The sequence below is a fragment of the Gymnogyps californianus genome, chromosome 3, assembly GCF_018139145.2.
Source record: "Gymnogyps californianus isolate 813 chromosome 3, ASM1813914v2, whole genome shotgun sequence".
Lineage (NCBI taxonomy): Eukaryota > Metazoa > Chordata > Aves > Accipitriformes > Cathartidae > Gymnogyps > Gymnogyps californianus.
In genome coordinates, this window is record NC_059473.1 from 7,502,767 (window position 1) to 7,520,260 (window position 17,494).

The 17,494-nt window shown below is 40.3% G+C and overlaps 1 protein-coding gene across 1 annotated transcript in view; it reads left to right on the forward strand.

Annotated features, from left to right (window-relative positions):
• The window catches only part of SPTLC3 (serine palmitoyltransferase long chain base subunit 3), a 53,993-nt gene that overhangs the window by 9,155 nt on the left and 27,344 nt on the right, over window positions 1-17,494 (forward strand). The window contains exons 4-5 of the mRNA XM_050894480.1: window positions 5,409-5,533; window positions 7,714-7,807. Coding sequence (XP_050750437.1) covers window positions 5,409-5,533; window positions 7,714-7,807 — 219 coding nt within the window. The remainder of the gene's footprint in view (window positions 1-5,408; window positions 5,534-7,713; window positions 7,808-17,494) is intronic.

Sequence of the window (17,494 nt, forward strand, 5' to 3'; positions counted from 1 at the left end):
ACAAAAGTAGCTCCATCCCCTTCACTTCCTTCTGTTAGGTTTTAAGGCCTAATACGAATTTCTAGCAGCATTTCAAGAAGGTAAAAGTAGTTATTTGGCCATTCTTTCTTTTATACCACATCAAAGCTTTAATTAGGGCAAGGGCTCGTTTTAAACTCAGTACTGTACTGAGAAATAAATGGTCCGTTTTTCAGTTAGGAGAAAGAGATAAAGAACTAAAGTTCCCATAATTTACAGTTTCCAAGTAGGAGCTTAAGGAGAAATACAGCCACATAAATGAGAATTTGTGTGTGTGTGTGTGTGTATATATATTTCATAATCTTGGCTACTTTCTGACAGGGTATGGTATAAATTAGGAAACAGTCCACAGGAGGAGTTTTCCTTCTTTGTCATCTCCTACCAACATCATTTTCCTTTTTGTGCCTACCCTCTCATAAATAACTGATCCAACTTATGATCAAAGGGTCAAGTTTGTTCCTTGTATTTCGCCATTGCAAAAGTATGCTTTGCAAAGCATGATTAAGCTCTGGACAGTCCATGTTCTGGCAGGTGGAATTGAAGGCATCAGGTGTAACTAAGGGCTGTGTGACCTGTTTAAAACCTAAAATATCTCCAATATTTAGACAGTTAAGACACTGCCATCCAGGTTTTGGCATGAAGAGGCTGGACTTCAACTGTAAATTTTAGCCTTGTGTTTTTATAAAGGAAAAAAACAAACAAAACTGGAAGATCTAAATTAAACTGGAAGTTTTGTTAAAATGAATCTACTCTTTTCTGAGAATCAGTAAATTACACAGGTACATTATTATATATGTGACACCCACAGCATCTTTGTGGTATGAAAGCCCTATCAGCTGGTAGCAACATTAAGAAAGCTTGAGCATTTCCTTTTTTTCAGATGCTTCCTCAAAACCCACTTCTTTTGGGGCTCTCTTATGTTCATGCAGTGTTAAATGAGGCAGCTACATAACATTACTATGTGCTTCTCTCCCTCTCTCTTGCCAATATGTATCACTATACCATCTGCATCATCCACTCTTGTAGAACGGTGTAAAAAAAAATACACTTTCTACACCCTCTACTTCTTCATCCTTCTAGTAATAACTCATCCAATCTTGCTTTTGTAAAAGTGTGTATGTGTTTCAGTAATATTTTTTTTTTTCATCTCTGACAAATATCTTACCAGAGTGAGTTTGTGACCTTAAGTTTCAAATGTGGCAGGGAAGTTTAGGTGTTTTGTTCTGTTGCTCACCCTCCTACGGATACGTCTGACAAACTGTCATTTTCATAGAGTAATGGTTCTTACTCACCTTGGTGAGTCACATCAGTGATCCATAGGATTCCCAGTTGCTGTTCATATGTGGAAGTGGCTTTTACGGGAATCTGTTCTTTTTCTTTCAATGACTCGTTGCTTATATCAGTTTAATCCTCCAGCTTTTGTTTAACTTGAAGCGAGTAGATATTTTCCTATCTTCTTTGCGTCTCAGAATTCCAAACAAAAAATTCTATTAAATATAGACTGTTGCTAGTGTTGTCAGTTTAACCAGCACGTCATTAGCCCGTAAGAACCTGAAAGACTGTATTGGCAGACTAACCAGTGGCATAAACCACCTTGTCCAAGCTGAAAGTGTCAAAGCTAAATAATGGACTGTGTGGATCACGGGAAGCGCATTTTCAAGCTTTATCTGTCTAGTAGACTGACAGTGACTTTCCACCCAAGAGCATGGGTAGGCCTATGAAAGCCTGCCAAAGCACAGTGTACTTGATGTTCCCTATCCCCAGAGTTAATGGAGAGAACTGGGTCATCAGATTTTGAAAAGGAGGGGATTTGCTTTGAAAAGTGTGGGAGTCAGTGGAGGTGGCTAACATTGTGAAAGTCCACTTTTGATAAGATCTTCGATTTTACTTTCCATAACACCTATATAATTCTGAAACACAGTAACACCTGCAGTACTCTACTGCATACAGCTGTTCAGCAGGGAGGAATAACTTTCAAAAGAAGGTATTCCATTTTGTCTCTTAAAGATGCAGGTAGATTTCTCTTTTCCTTTCTGTATTAAATATTTCCCAGTAAGATGGCATACATTATTTAGTTTTATCCTCATTTCTCAGGTCAAACCAAGCTGTAGTCAGCATAAAAATCAGAGCAGGTAGAGTATGGGGAAAAATTCTAATGTCTATGTATAGGACAACTATAGAAGGTATCTGTGTATACAGTGTATTAATAAAAATATATCTAGTATATCACTTTTCCTTCACCAGATCATGATGCTGGTCTGAATCCAGCACAATATGAGGCATTTTAAGGGCCATGATAACCTGACTTGACACTGCTAAGGTTGTATTTCATGAAGACCAGTGTAATTACTGCCTTTCTTATGAAGCTTGAGATGTAGCAGCTTGTGCCAGTAGAAGTTTCTTTGGATCAAATTTGCATGTCTGGTAGTGCTGTTTATGCTTGTTGGGGTGGTTGCTGTGACCAACTGGGAACGCTAGTGGACAAGCCTCATTCCAGCAGAGCATATCTGACTCCTTGTTTCCTCCAGTGGAGAGAAGTGATATAATTGGTGCAGTTTATATGGTGTCCAAGGAGCGGCCCATGCTGGAGAAATCTTCTGATCTATTTAAATAATTGCATAATTTATTAAATACTCCTTTTACTTGAAACGTGGGAAAATGCAAGCTGAAATGCTTTATCAGCTCTACTCAAGGTATATCACTGTCACAAACCTCCCACTGTCAGTACTGATGTGTATTGTATTGCTTCTGCAACACCTTATCTACCACCTACAATATTGCCATTATAATTAAAGTAATTCAAGACTAGGGCTCATTTTGCAAATCCTTGTCATTCAGGTTTTGGTTTTGCAAACCGAACCCCCGTTGATTCCAATTTGTATTCCAGGATTTGTAGGCAATAGCGATATCATATGTATCAATTAATATATAATCAATCAATCGATATCATCTGCATTGGCTGTTAGGGTTAGTAAATAATAAGTAGGAATCGGTCACTTTCAGAATGTCTCATTCTTCACCATCACAAAATCAATAAAAATAGGTCAAAAATGCGCTGTTCCTTTCTGGTTCATCTAATAGATGTTTGAACAGAATAATCTGTAGTAAGTCAGGCTTTTCTTGTTTGTAAAAACAGAAAACATAAGATGCAACGCCAAAAAGCCATTTAACTCCACCCCAGTAGTGTCAGATTTACCCCTGGAAGAGTTGGGGACAATTTTCTCATGCATTAAAAAGCCTGCCTTGCAAAGCATACCCTGCTTGTTTCTCATGCTTTCACAAACCTCCTTCTAATTCAAGTTGTGACCATAGTGTGGTTGGCTTCAAGCTTCCATTTCAGACTTCATCTTCTCTTTGTGTGCCGATAGCCCTCAAGCGACAAAATAACATCTGCAGGGAACATTAGGGCAGCTGACCATGCTGGAACCCTCAGTTGTCAATGAGTGCTGTAATCAGGTTGAAGACTAACTGGGCCCAAAATGCAAAAAATATAGAACTAACCATAGAAATACACCCTGAGACCTACTGGGCTTACAAGTGAAGACATAGATTCTCACACACATCTCCAGTGAGCGGCTCAGCTCTGAAACACTATGTGGTTTTGTATTTCGTGGAGCTTGGCTACTAAGCGGTGGCTGTGTGCAGAGCCAGCACATATCCTTGTGTATCTCGGGATCTACAAATGCAAAAAGTAGCCATCCTCAAGAGCTTCATACAGAGTCAGCTCACATCTACTGCAGGTTCTGCAAAGCCAAATTTTCTGAGTCATTTTACCTAAATTATCAGAGCACAGAGCCAGAGACAACCCAGCTCAATGCACATCCGATGTGATACAATGAGTGCAGAGACACTCTTAAAGCTCTGCCGGAGTTTGTTCAGGTCTAGCAGAACCCAGGCAGGCTCTGTGCAAAATCACGGCACCCCTGTTCTTTACTGTCCATGTAATCCGGGTTTTTCTAGAAGCCACGTGATCCTTGCTCCTTATCTACCTGGCTGTTGGAGAGTTACCTGCCTGCATGATATTTTTCACATTCTGTTTCCAAGTGAATGCCATTCTTACTTTGGATATTTAACATGAAAAAATAATGAAAACACTACCTCACTGTAACCAGCTGAGATAGTGTTGTTGCTGAAACTGTACTGTTGCCATTTTTATCTGATTTTTTTTAATGAGCTTTCCTCCATGATGAAGGTAAGATCATCTTCCTGACTCATCATTCTCGTCGAGACTCTCTAGCCAAGCTTCTGCTTTCCTCCATTCATCTGCCCTTTGTCCATCACAGTGAACACAGATTTCTTGTTCCCATCAATTGTAATTCACTTTGCCTATATTATCGTGACATCAATTTGTGCAGCGCAAGTGAGGTGAGATATTCACTTCCCTAACTTTTCTTCTGTTCCCTGCTTACAGCCTTATTCATAGGGGAAATGCTCTGTCAGAATCCACAGGCCACTCTCTTTTCTTCCCCACAGATCATCCTGTAAGAGTTCCTTCTGCCTTGGTACCTGCAATGCACAACCAGGCAACCAAAGACTAGAGAGCTGGCAAGTTGAGATGATTCATTACTGTTCAAAGTTATTTGTTATCTCAATCTCTTAACACCACTCTTTCGTTTGTTGCCTTTTGTATTTTGTCATCCTCCATTGTGAGCTGGGCGGGAAAGATACTGCTTTTGTTGGATAGTTGGAGCGCCTTATTTCTTTGGAGACTCCAGGCACTAATATTAGATAAGTAACATGCAGTAAAGAAGGCTCTCTAGTGTTGCCTTATCATTTATGTTTGACTGTTGAGAAGGAGGAAAGAGGAGAGTTATTATCAATTATGGAGAGTGGCATAGCTTTTACCTTCCAAAGTAGAAAAAGATGGAGAACACTTTTGTTTGTCTATCCATATAAAATAATAATTAAGGATTTTTTTACACATACATAGGCATCCAAGAAAAACTGGAAGAATTTTGTTGTCATGGGTTTTTGCTTTCACATCCAGAGAGAACTTAAGAATGCCTAAGATGTTTGTCCCACATGTCCTATAAAAAGGAGGTATTTTTGTCCTCATTGCAGGGGGAGAAAAAGGCAAAAAATTACTCTTCAGAATAAACTATGTCAAAAGTTGTAGTTAGGGGAAAAAGGAAACTTTTTCCCAAAGCCACTGCTTTGCTACCTTAACAGCAACAGTATTTGTTAGCATTAGTTATAGCTGGTTTGCATCCTTGCTTTTTCTTGCATTATCCCACATGCACAAGATACAAAAGGAAAACCTTCATTAGAACTTAATGTCATATAGCTTAATGACACACTTCTAGCCTGTTCTTTTGTATATTTTATGTCCTTAGAATTAATAACTTTCACAGTTTAATGAGATTTAAGATTCCCTGTGCTTATTTCTGCAGGCACCCTAGACAAACATGTAGAACTAGAGAAACTTGTGGCCAAGTTCCTTGGTGTTGAAGATGCTATGGTGTTTGGCATGGGCTTTGCAACGAACTCAATGAATATTCCAGCCCTTGTTGGGAAGGTGAGTACTTCCTTAAGGAACACAAACAACAATCGTTTATTAATTGTTTTAACAACTGTTGCAGTATTCTGGGCATGCATTAAGTGGAAAGGCTTGATCGAGGAACAAAGCTTGATATCAGGAATGCTTGAGTCATAAGGCTGATGACCTTGTGACCTTAAATATGCTCCTTCATCATTTTTTCTAGCTCTGGGTGTTGCTATCACACATACCTAACATCTATTTAAGGATGAGAGATGTGGTTGTTTAGCTTCTCTTAACAAAGTTTATTCTCCCTAAAAAGTAAGCAAATGTTGCATCCCATGTCTCAGGTGTCGTGGGATGAAGTATTTGGACTACTTGCAGAGCTATTGCCCAGCTGCCTGTGGTGAAAGATGATGATTAGGATATTTTTTACAACACTTTCAGAAAAGAGAAAGCACAGTGTTTAGCATTCCTGATGGACAGATCTCCAGCCAGCCCTGCAAAGAAAGCTGGCAGCAAACTCAAGTCTAAAGTTGTGACCATATGACAAAAGTTGGGTTCTTACTTAGTGTTGAAGGGACTTCATCTCCAATTTGGGGTACCTAACACAAAGGCATGAAAATCCCTCATCCTGTCCATCACAACTCCTGACATAACAAGTAGATACACTGTGCTGTTAGCTGGGAAAGTGGATAGCGCCTCTTCAGTTCATGCAAGCGTGAAACAGTATGAAGTGTGTCATGCCAGTGTGAAACAGTATTTCCCTCTTGGTGGAGGCAGAATGAACTCACTGTGTGGTGTATGATCAAGATTTCTTCTGAAGCACCAGCGTAGAGGTGAAGTCACTTCTTCACTCACTATTGAAGATGAATCCAGCTTTTGCAAGAGATTTCCAAAATACATGTATACAAGGGTTGGGCAGAGAGAATTCCTTCAGCTGCCCAGAACATGAACTTCAACCTGCAACAGTGCTGGAGAAGTTGTCCAGCAATTTCAAAGAGAACAGATACAGAGAATTAATAATGGTAAATTTATGAAATTGCAGACATACATAACAGCATAAGATACTTGTCCCTTGCTTAAAATAGTTTTTCTTCACTTAGCTGGCCTCATGTGGAGAGTCAGGCCTCTGTCAGAGGTGGGATATTTAGATATAAGTGGCACAAATAAAGATATTACTATATGTATTATATAGAATATAACTATAACAATTTAGTATATATTAATATTATATAGTATTATAATATATATATATTACAGATATTATGTAATTGCCCTATGTTGGGGAGATTTATTCCTAAGTTTTCCTCTATAATTAAGCCTAGCAGCTACATTTTCTTGTCAAGATGCCTATACTCTTACTGTTAGTTCTGCATACCAGTCTTTAGGCAGATTTGTGTGAGTATCTCTCAACCTAGGCATAATCTGTATTAAGTATTAACTTAATGTTGTATTGTCCTTTGGGTAATGAAACCACAACACAAGATGTATAATAGAAAGCAGAGCTAAATTAGGGTTCCAGCTTGAATTTCAACTGTGAATCCTGGCTTCTGTTAATATAATACAAAAAGTTATTTCTCCTGCATTTCTATTTTAGTTTCTAAAAAGAAAATGAGTTTTCAACTGAGTTAATTAATGAAAAATATACCACAGGTGAACTGTATATGCATTTACCAGAGAAAGACTCTGCTTGGTGCCTAGGCTCCACTCACATCTTAATGGACGTGGGATTTATGAGTCATCGATCTGTCCTGATCTCATTTCTGCAGCCCAAAGTGCTGATGTCAGTCCAGCCTCAGTATTACTCCTCCTTACATTACTGTCATTCAGTCTTTATATATGGGTTGGTGACTGCATTTTCCTTGCAACACAAAACAGACTGTAGCCAGGTGATAGAGGAAGCAATATCACTTGATTTTACTATAAAGAGGTCAATCTCTACTAGGGTTGTTCGCTACTGTCCAGTTACAGGAAATATTTGGCCCCTGTGCACCACCTGGGAATGCCTCAGAATCTGATCCCAAAGTTTCTGCCTGCCTTTGCAGTGCGTCTTGGCACCTTCAGAAAAGCAGCAGAAAATCCAGTTCGTGTTTAATACTTACAGCCTAATTGGTGCAATGCTATATCATAGACACACGTGTATGCTGACACACACATGCACGCATGTCAACAGCCTCCCAATTCATGCAGATGTTTATTGTACTCCTTCTCCACAGGGCTGCCTCATTTTAAGTGATGAGTTGAACCACACTTCTCTCATTCTTGGTGCGAGGCTTTCAGGTGCTACTATTAGAATCTTCAAGCATAATAGTGAGTATTGAAGTTGGAAATATTTAGAGACAGAGTTGTTCACACCTCAAAGGCAAGAATGCTTCCTTTCAATGCTTGCTTTGCTGTCAGTTCCCAGATAATACTTTTGTCCAGGCAGAAGGATTAACTGTTCAATATTATGAGTGATTTCTGATGGGGAAAAATTAATAGTGTAATACTGTAATTGCTGTTGTGCATGATTTGGGTCATCAGGTTGGCCCTTAATTTCAAAACCCAGAGTCTTAATCTCGTTGCTGTCTTTTTGACATGCTGAATGACTGTGTGCTGTCATAAAGGTTTTATTGTTATTGTCACTATAGCCAAAATAGTACAAACATACTTAGAAAAACATACTCCATATTTCCTGCCTCTGTTTCTAGCAGGTTCAGTGCAAACAGTTACATTAATGTGGCATTACTTTGAAACAGTTATCCTGAATCCCCAGGGGGCCTATACCAAAGATGCAGGTGGTTATATCAAGAGCATCATCCCAAATATTCTTTGAAGTATAATTTTAGTATAGAAATCACACATTAACTTTGCAATCATATAATTATCTTCTAAAATACTCCTGCTTTTTAACTTTTATTTAGTTAATGCTGCTGTGGTTACTGTCAGAGACATTGTGACTGGCTTTGATGACAAGAGCTTGTTCTTTTCCCTTATTCCCCATTGCAATTCCCCGTTCCATCCCCATTGCTGCCACCAGGCGGTGACTGCAACAGCCCTTAAGAAGCTAGAGAAGTGGTGAGGAATGAGAAAAGAGGTCTGATAACCTTTGTTAATAGCTAATACAGTCCCTTCTCTTTAGTAGGTGTTGTGTTCAGCCCTGAGGTGAGCAAAAATGAATTATGCATATGCTGTAAAAGGCCTAAGGATCCGTTGGAACGAAAAGCACACTATAATTATAATATAAGGTGTTGTTATAATTAATATCTATTCATAATTTGGGCAAGAAGCAATTTCTGAAGATCATTCAAGAGTTAAAGATCATCTGAACCCGAATGTTTTTACAGAAGTAATTATTCATAGATTAGCCTGTCGCATACCCCGATTTGGTTCACTTCCACAAATCTGGATATGCTAGGCATGGTTGCTATACCAGTCTTTTCTCAACTCTTCCTTAGTTTGTTCAGTGCCTTATCCCATTCAAACTTAGGTTTGCATCGCTTCTTGCAGGATGACCTCTCACTACCCAAATCCAAATGTTCTCAGCCTCTCCACCCATCTATGCTGTGTGCGGCGCAGTTGGCTTGTGTCGCTTCCCACAGCATTTCAGAGAACATTCCAGTTTGAGGAGTGTATTACTCTCAACTGCTAGGGAAGCAGTGAAGACATCACTTGGAGCTGTCATTCTCGCTTTAAGGAATTCGGTCTCTAACAATCCCCCAATATTTCATTCCGCTCCAAAGAACCTGACACCTAACCAGCCTCTGCTTGTGCTTATGACAAATTAAAGCTGATGTTCTTTTGAATAATGTGCGAACCTAAAAATAATAGTGACCTGTCCAAGAAGCACTAATCCAGCACTGGAAAATGTAGACAGTCCCTTTAAAGGTCTCGGCAAACATCAGTGGAAGCCCATCCAGGTTGCTTTGGAAAAACTCATTGCTTTCTAGATTAGAGATCTAATTTGCCAAAGTCAGTCTTGTATGCCATTTCTGAGACATCACCTTAACTTACTTTCAAAATGAAACTGTGGAAACTCACGCAAATATTGTTTGGAATTTGAGTGTCAGCTTTTGTCATCACAATTTTGTAGGCCTTGCATCTTAACCTAAGTTGCATTTAGAGAGCACTTCATGTGAAGAAGCTTCCCACATTTGTGCTCTCTCTCTCAGCCTACTGTGAGTCTCTCGGTACATTAGTTCCATGGTTAGAAAGTTCTTTCTTTTGAGTACTTCTTTGATCATACCCATGAGTTACACATCACCAACAGCTTTTAAAATCACATGTGCAGAAATGTATGTACGTGCCTTTTGTGTTGGAGAAAATAGGATGTGTATTGGGGGAGGATAGCAGTGGAAAGCCTAATCCAGCAGGACTGCCTTTGTAGGATGCAGTTTCATCAAAAACTAAGTAGACAGCCTTGTTCTCTGTGGATCTGTCAGGGAGTAGTGTAATACAAGTCAGTACAGCAAATTAATTAAGGACACACATAACCAAAACTTCCAGATTGTGTTGGGAGGGTTCTTTTCAGTTAGACAGGTGCTTATTTGTTTTGTTAGATCAGAGCTATGTTGCTTATGCCCCTAGATTATCCTTCTTGTTAATGTGTGTATATACAGCATCTATACAGGCATGCACATGCATGCTCAAATTGTCAGAGTATGTTAGTGCTGTCATTGTCATGCCTATGAACAGGGAAATTAAGCCATTATCCATGTCATACTGCTTGATGAAAAAGAAAGGTTCCTTATGCTGTATTGGCCCTGTGGATGAATAGAAAACTTTGTACCTTGAGTTACCACTTGAAGATCTTTAATAAGCATTAACTTCAGCATCAGGTAGTACTGTGTTTTGTCTTACTTTTTAAAATCCTCCTCTGTATTCTAGTTTAAAAAGGCAATATCCTCCACCTCTTCTTTCCAAGGACAGGGGATTGATGTATGTCATTTCATATAAGGAAATCAATGACCCTTTAAAGAGCTTGGCCCTGGGCATCACCTGAAGGATGTTACTGTGTCAAAGGCTTGGCTAATGCCCTTTGATGAGCCATTGGAACAGTTCTCCAGCAAGGTGCAGAAACAAAGAATAAATCTGAGTCGTATCCCAAAGAGGATTAGGGCTTAATGTGCATTTCATTCTTACTTGTATGTACGGAGCCAAGTTGTGTGCTGGCACGAGTTGGCTTATCTCCTTTGGAGCTGTGCCAAGTTACACACACATACTGTTTGACCCAGTACTGCCCTACACTAAAGACAACAGAAGAGGTGCCAGGCGGTACCACCACTAGTGCCTGAGACACGCTTTCTGTGCAGGAGAATCAAAATAAATTCAAATCAGGCAGCAGATTTTGAAGTTAGCTTTTTGCTATTAGAATGCAACTTGAGAAAGCAGACATTTTTCTATGCTCCTTGTTGCTTATATCAGTCTCTTTTGAAATGCTGTGTAATACCCTTGATAAAACTGCCTAGAACATAGTTACTTTGGCTCCGACTTCCTTGGTTGCACATGTGTAGAAGAGACACTGGGAGAAAGGTGAGGTGTGAATGTTTGTTGCAGTTATTATAAATGGTTATCAAAACGAGGAGGAATAATTATGTAACAATTTAGTGAAGCAATGATATATTTTCTGAACTAGCTACTTCCTGAATATTATACATAAAATGTGCACAGGTGTGTGCTAGTAACCTCCCTTTCTAACAAGCTTGGTATTTTAAATCTCTCTCCCCTCCCTTTCTTCTCCCTGTTATGGAAAAACTATTTTTAAAAGAAAAATTATAGGAAACTTTGTTCTATGATAAAAATATTTCACAGAAAAAAAGAGTAAAACCTGCCATTTTAAACTTGCTACTGAAGCACATTTATCTTTCAAAGGCTATGCTGTAGCTAATTCTGCAGAACTGTGTTGTTGTATTTCAAAGCATATAATCTGTAATACTGGATCTATTTGTCATTACTCAAAAGTATATAATTATGCTTATTTCACTAGTAAGCCAAGAAGTAATCTCTACCTATTACCTTAATTATGTATAATATAATTCTTATTCTTACAAAAGTTAATGACATTCTATTTCAATAAGTGGGTAGCTGTCCTAGGCATTACACTTTTCACAAAAATCTGAATAGTTTTTCTAGAACAGACAAAATTGAGACCTCGATGCTTCTCCTAAGTAAAATAAAAGGCATCTGGATGTTTCTCCTTTTTGACGAAAACATTGCACAGGTGTATGAGAAGGTTTTCAGGCCTTAAGGTGAATAATAGAAGAAAAATGTGCTGTGGACCTATAAGTTCATTTTTATTTGGACACAGGAATGTGCCCTGCATCCTGCCTGCAAATGAACAATCCCTTCCTTGTAAGCAGACAGGAATTTACAGGCCTGGGCTGAGAGAAATGCACAGGTACACACCTACAGATCATCTATGTGAGAGAAATTTAGGAGAATACTCCATTTCAGACCTATAACTAAAATCTACTGAACAGGGCATTCCCTTCCTGTGGGCTTTCATTAGCACTGTGGCTAGTTTGCACTCTGCCAAGGTCACACCAGTATGCCACAGGGTATTTGGCCTTTAAGGGACTTTTTCTGTTGCGGGGACTTGTGAGTTTCTGTGGATGCTAGCAGCAAAGCTCAACTCCCTGGAGCCCCTGCTTTGAGGAAACGGTGTAGGGGGATTTTTAATTTTTTTTTTAATTTTAGGACCTGAGCAGTCCTAAATTTATGTGGTAATGTTTTCAGTGGGCTAAAATTGTTCTGACCTGCCCATAAAGCATCTGCCTTTTGTCTCCCCTGCTGTGGTGTGGGCACCATTCAAGTTACCATTTCCCAGGCAGTGATTTGTTTAGGAAGCTAGAAAAGAGCTGCATTTCTACACTCGAAATGCAGCCAGCAGCACGGTCCAACAACTAGTATGCAGTGGGAGGAAGGTGGGAGGCTAAAACATCTCCCTGCCTCTGTTGGCAGTAGTGGCCTGGCCTTGGTTAGTTTTGTGCCAGAAGGTGTCTGACGTTACCCTTACCAGGACTGGGCTCCAGGGAGCCTCTCCCACCCTCCCCAAGTGATCGGCATGGGGGTCCTTCAGCAATAGGGAGGCTACACTCTTGCATGTTTTTATTTCCTGGCCCAGGGAGAGACTGACTTATCACCTGCTCTTTTTTATTTCTAAGATGATCTTTTATTAATATCATATATTTTAAAGCACTTTTTCAGAACCTCTGACCTTTATCTTGGTTAAATATTAGCCAAAATCCCTTGACCCTTCCAATAAAACTTGAAAAGCAAAACCAAATAGCTAACCATTAATCAGCTTGTGATTTTATCAAGGGTTTTCTGTCACAGCAATTCTGGGTCTTATATTGGGATCAGGTGCAGCAGTTTTGGGTCTTGTACTGGTATCAGGTGAAAGACTATCTTTGTTCATTCAGTGGACAGATGAGTGTGTTACTGACTAACTACATCCAAGTGAATTCTGTTCATATCAGCCTGTATAAGAAGGTGCTGTACAAGGCTTAGGATTTGTTTATTCTTTCTAATTCTACTACATTTTTCCCATATAGCATCAAGCAATTCAATTGCAGTCACATTTTCAGGTTTAGATTTGCAATTGCATGAGCAGTCTGTAGGAATGTCATGACTACGCACAGAAATCAGGCCATGTGGGAAAAAAAATTTCCAGTTCTCTTCATTGCAAGGGCACTTCAACATGCAATCAGAACAAGTGATACTACGAGGAGAGCAGGCAATTGCAAGGCGCAACCAAGCACCTTGGTTAGATGAAAATCTGGCCTCTAATCTGGTGCTTGAATCCACATCTGAAATGGGAATCACAGTAGTACATTCCTAGCTCCTCCTTACGCACCTTTTCAGAGTGTTGTGAAAGTAATAAGGGGTTTTTTGGGTTCTCACAAAATCAGGTGGTTGATGACAGAAGTGTGTCATGCAGGTGTGAGCTGTTCAGGTTTCCATACAAAATATAGTTTCCTGCTTGGACAGCAGTTGCGAATTTATGTTAATTCAACTCTGGCATTTCTCAGTCTACTCAGTCAAATTAAGGCTTTGGAGTTCAGATATGTGTGCCATGAGGACACCTTAAAGAGAAAACACAGCTACCTGGAGGAGTTGTAGGTAACACTGAAAGAATTTTTAGGCAGCACAAGGCCCTCACCTTTCAGTGCAAATATATTCTCTAGCAAAAAAGGAGGAGAGAAGAGAAAAAATAAGTGGAAAACTGTAAGTGCATGTCTTGAAGCAAGAAAGCAAATAAAATAGGGGGGAAATGAAAGAGATAAATAAACAGGTAAAAATTAGCAAAAAATCTCTTTGGTTGCAAAAACCAAAGAGTTTGCAGTGGCTTAGTACATGATGGTTCCTTAATTTTTTTTTTTTTCCAAAGGTGTAAGTGGCCCTTGAATTTAAGAAGGGAGGGCAGTGTTACAGCTACTACAGAGCAGGATGAAAGGCACATTACCCACTAAGGTTTGTCTTCCTTGAAGCCTCTGGCCACTATCAGAGACAAGATTATTGCGCCAGATAGGTGGACCGCAGCCTAATCCAGTTTGGCGTGTATTTCCCTGTGACACATACAGATGCTGCCGCAGAGAGGAGACTGGTATATCCTGCTCCTAGCGTGCTGTGTCTGCATTTGCCCTCTCTGATTTGAGAAAGCCATGTCTGACTTGCCAAGTGTGAATAGGAAGCTTTCCTGAGCGAGTGCTCTTTACTGTCACAGGGATATCTATTTATTGAGGGCCAGGGAGGGGAGTCTCAGACAGTTACTGTGGCTGCTGTAATCACCACTCCCACCACCCCATTCCAAATGAAGATATTTGAAGCTGTGATTTCAGGGAAATGACTCTAAAGATGCTTTTGCTGTTCAGAGCTGTGCCAGCAGTCAGGGACTTTTCAAAGACTAGTTTTCACTAGAATGAAAACCACCTTCTACCGTCCTACAGTTACTGTTTAGATCAACAAAACCCTTGCGGTGGTTTCCCTTTGTTGCTTTAGGGATCTGCAAGGAGGGACAGCATTGGAGCTAGCCACTCGAGTCACCCACGAAAGGACAGCGACCAGGAAAGGTACCAGCGGGGGGAGAGCAAGAGAGGAGGCGGCAGATGCTGCAGCAGATGCACTGCAGCAGGGGAGAGGTAGTTGCATGGGAAGCTGAGAAGGCACAGGTAGCCACCGAGTCTGCATGAACTTACACGAGAGTGCAAAATGGGAGAAACTGAAAATGAGAGTGGCAAACACAAGGCAAAGGAAAGAAGAATGTGATAAGGGTAGTAGTAGCCTGTTTATTTTAATTAACAAGGATTCAGCTGACATCACGCAGGAGATTTCCAGCCCACGCAGAGGAATGGTGATGACATCCCCAGCATTGCAATGTAAGGATGAGGGGTGGAGACGCTGTGTCTCCCTGTGAGGAGGCACTGAGTGTGCCTGGGAGAGGGCAGGGGCCCCTCCAGGAGCCTGGAGTCCCACCTGCACTGGAGGCAGCATGACACATGTCTGCCCGCCCAGGTCCAGGCTCGCTTCGATCCACTGGCAGTTTGTGTTGTTGGTATTTCTGTTGAAGTAACTCTGAAGGATCCCAAACAAAGATTATGCAAGTCTATATTAAATTCTAAAAAACCTAAGAGATCCACTGTCCCTGCTTAGGAAACTTTATCTTCCATATCTAGACAATATGCCATAGGGAGAAGGTGGGAACTGAGACAAGGATAGATTTGGTTGTGCTTTGACTAATTAATCAAGTGAAATTCTTAACACCACCTCCTGGGCTGGCGAACAGTTGTTAGCCGTTACCGCTGAAAAGCCTGGGCTGGTGATGGTCAAATGAGGAAGGGCAGTTATTTTCCCCATAACTGGTTATTCAAGATGGACTCATGCAACTCATCATCTCAATGTCCCAGTGTTTCACAGTCTAACTATATTTAATGGGCAAATAATTTGATATCCAAAAGCCACCTGGGGTTGCACTATTGTTTTTCCTGGCGTTCAGTATATCCTGCTTTCTGGAAAGTCTAAGCACAAGCACATAGAGAGCACTGCATCTTCACTTTGAATAACAGAAGCAGCCTTTTGGGGGAAGATTAAAGGTAACAGATTTTCTCTTCCTCCCAATTTCCCCTTTCCAAATAAGGCACTACAAGCACAGAGTAAAGAGGTCAGTAAAATTCATTTGCACCTAAACAAATTATGTGTTGACTCTTACAGGCCTAAGAAAGGGTCACACATACATGTTTTTCAGAATGAGACATCAAAAACAAAGTGAGACAGCCCTGATCCTGCAAACAGACATGTCCTTAGCCTGTACACCAGCAGGACTATGTCATGTGTAAAGTCAGGCAGGCTCATCCCTCGGAGAGGTTCTTCCCTATCTGCAGTCTCATGTTCCACACTAGTTTGGACCGAGGAGCTATTCACGTCCATGCATTTTTTAAAACAGCTCTATTAAACAGAGTTATATACATTTCACTTCTGTCTATTCTCTCCTCTTTCCTTTCTTTCTTTTCATGTGGATGTACGTTAAAACAACTGAATCTTCAAGCCATGCTTTTAGCTCAGAGGGCTGTGCAAACTGACTTTCCTGAAGTCTAGAACCAATCTGGATGGACATGTAGACAGAATACTGAATTGAAAGACTCTGTGTGATTCAGGAGGGTTTCAACGTCCCCAAAGGATTTAGATGACAATGACATCAGTAGAGAAATAATTCAGTGGAGAAAAGGGGGCACCCAAATTTTACTTTGAGTGACTGAGTGAGCTTTCTGTCATCCCGGGGAGTCCTTTAATGCTCAGAACTCAAAAGGATTTCTGAATATTATCTACTTAAAACAGAATAGAAGGTGAGCAGCTCTCTTCTATGAAATAGGTACGTGCTGCAAATGCTCAGCTGGATTATAAATTTCTCTTTAAAAGCACCAAGGAAATTTTATTTCCTTGATTGCCATCTAGTGGAAACTGTGCTGTCTGCATTGCATTATTCATAATAGCATTTCCATCTCGGAGCTCATTGAGCTGTGCAGATGATTGCACCATTGAAATAAGGGGCGACTTATCACGCATGTGCTGTGCTTTGCAAGTTATAGCAAGGTCTTGCTAGGTCAAGAGATTACCTGGTAAGGTGCAGAGTGGTACAGGTGTTTCTGAGAAATTTATCTTTCACTGAGATCAGTAAATGGTACTAGCAAGAGGTGAGGTACCAGAGTGGAAGGGTTCATGTCATAAGCTGGCCATCTCGCAGGTCACAGATTATTCATGATGGACAGTTACTGTGCAAATGGCCTAGTTCTAGTCAGGTGGAAGCCAAGCTATAGGTCAACATTAATATAGCTAAGGTGTATTTTCTTCAGTTGGGACAATTGTATTTTAAAGATTAGCCTTGTACTATTTTAGAAGGTTATAACAACTGCGTTAAGATGTGTTGCTGAAAAAGTGGGGCTATATTGTGAAAGAATGCCATTGATCATCTCAACTCACAATTTGAGCTGATTTGTAGTGTTCCTTGGGGTATTACAAGTCTCTGTAAGATGTTCTTTGAAAACATTTTGAAATGTCAATCCAGATTCCTGAAAAGTACCAGAATAATTCATTTTGGAGAGTGTCATTCATGTGCAGACGCCAGAATGCTGGTTAGATTTCAGCTCTGCATTGAGAGTCACATTTGGTCTGACCCTTATTCCTGTGATGTTTTTTCTTGCTTCTTCCATGTTTTTCAAAACTTCAGTAGCTTTCCTTCAAGAATTTTATTAATTATCCACACTCAGCCCTTGAGAAAGCAGCTAAGTTTCTAACATTGTTCTAGGCCTCCTTATATTGAAGTCCCACCAGTGCCAAGCATTTTGGCACCAAGTTAGTGTGTCCATGCCATGTGCTTGTACCTGCTTGTCTCTCCTTCTCTCATTAACAATCTTTCACTCACTTTCCTTCTTGAGAAGGACAAGATTTCTCTTGCTGCCATCCTGATGTGCTTCATGCAGCCTGATCTAAACCTTTGCTGAAGCAACACATGTTATTCATGAG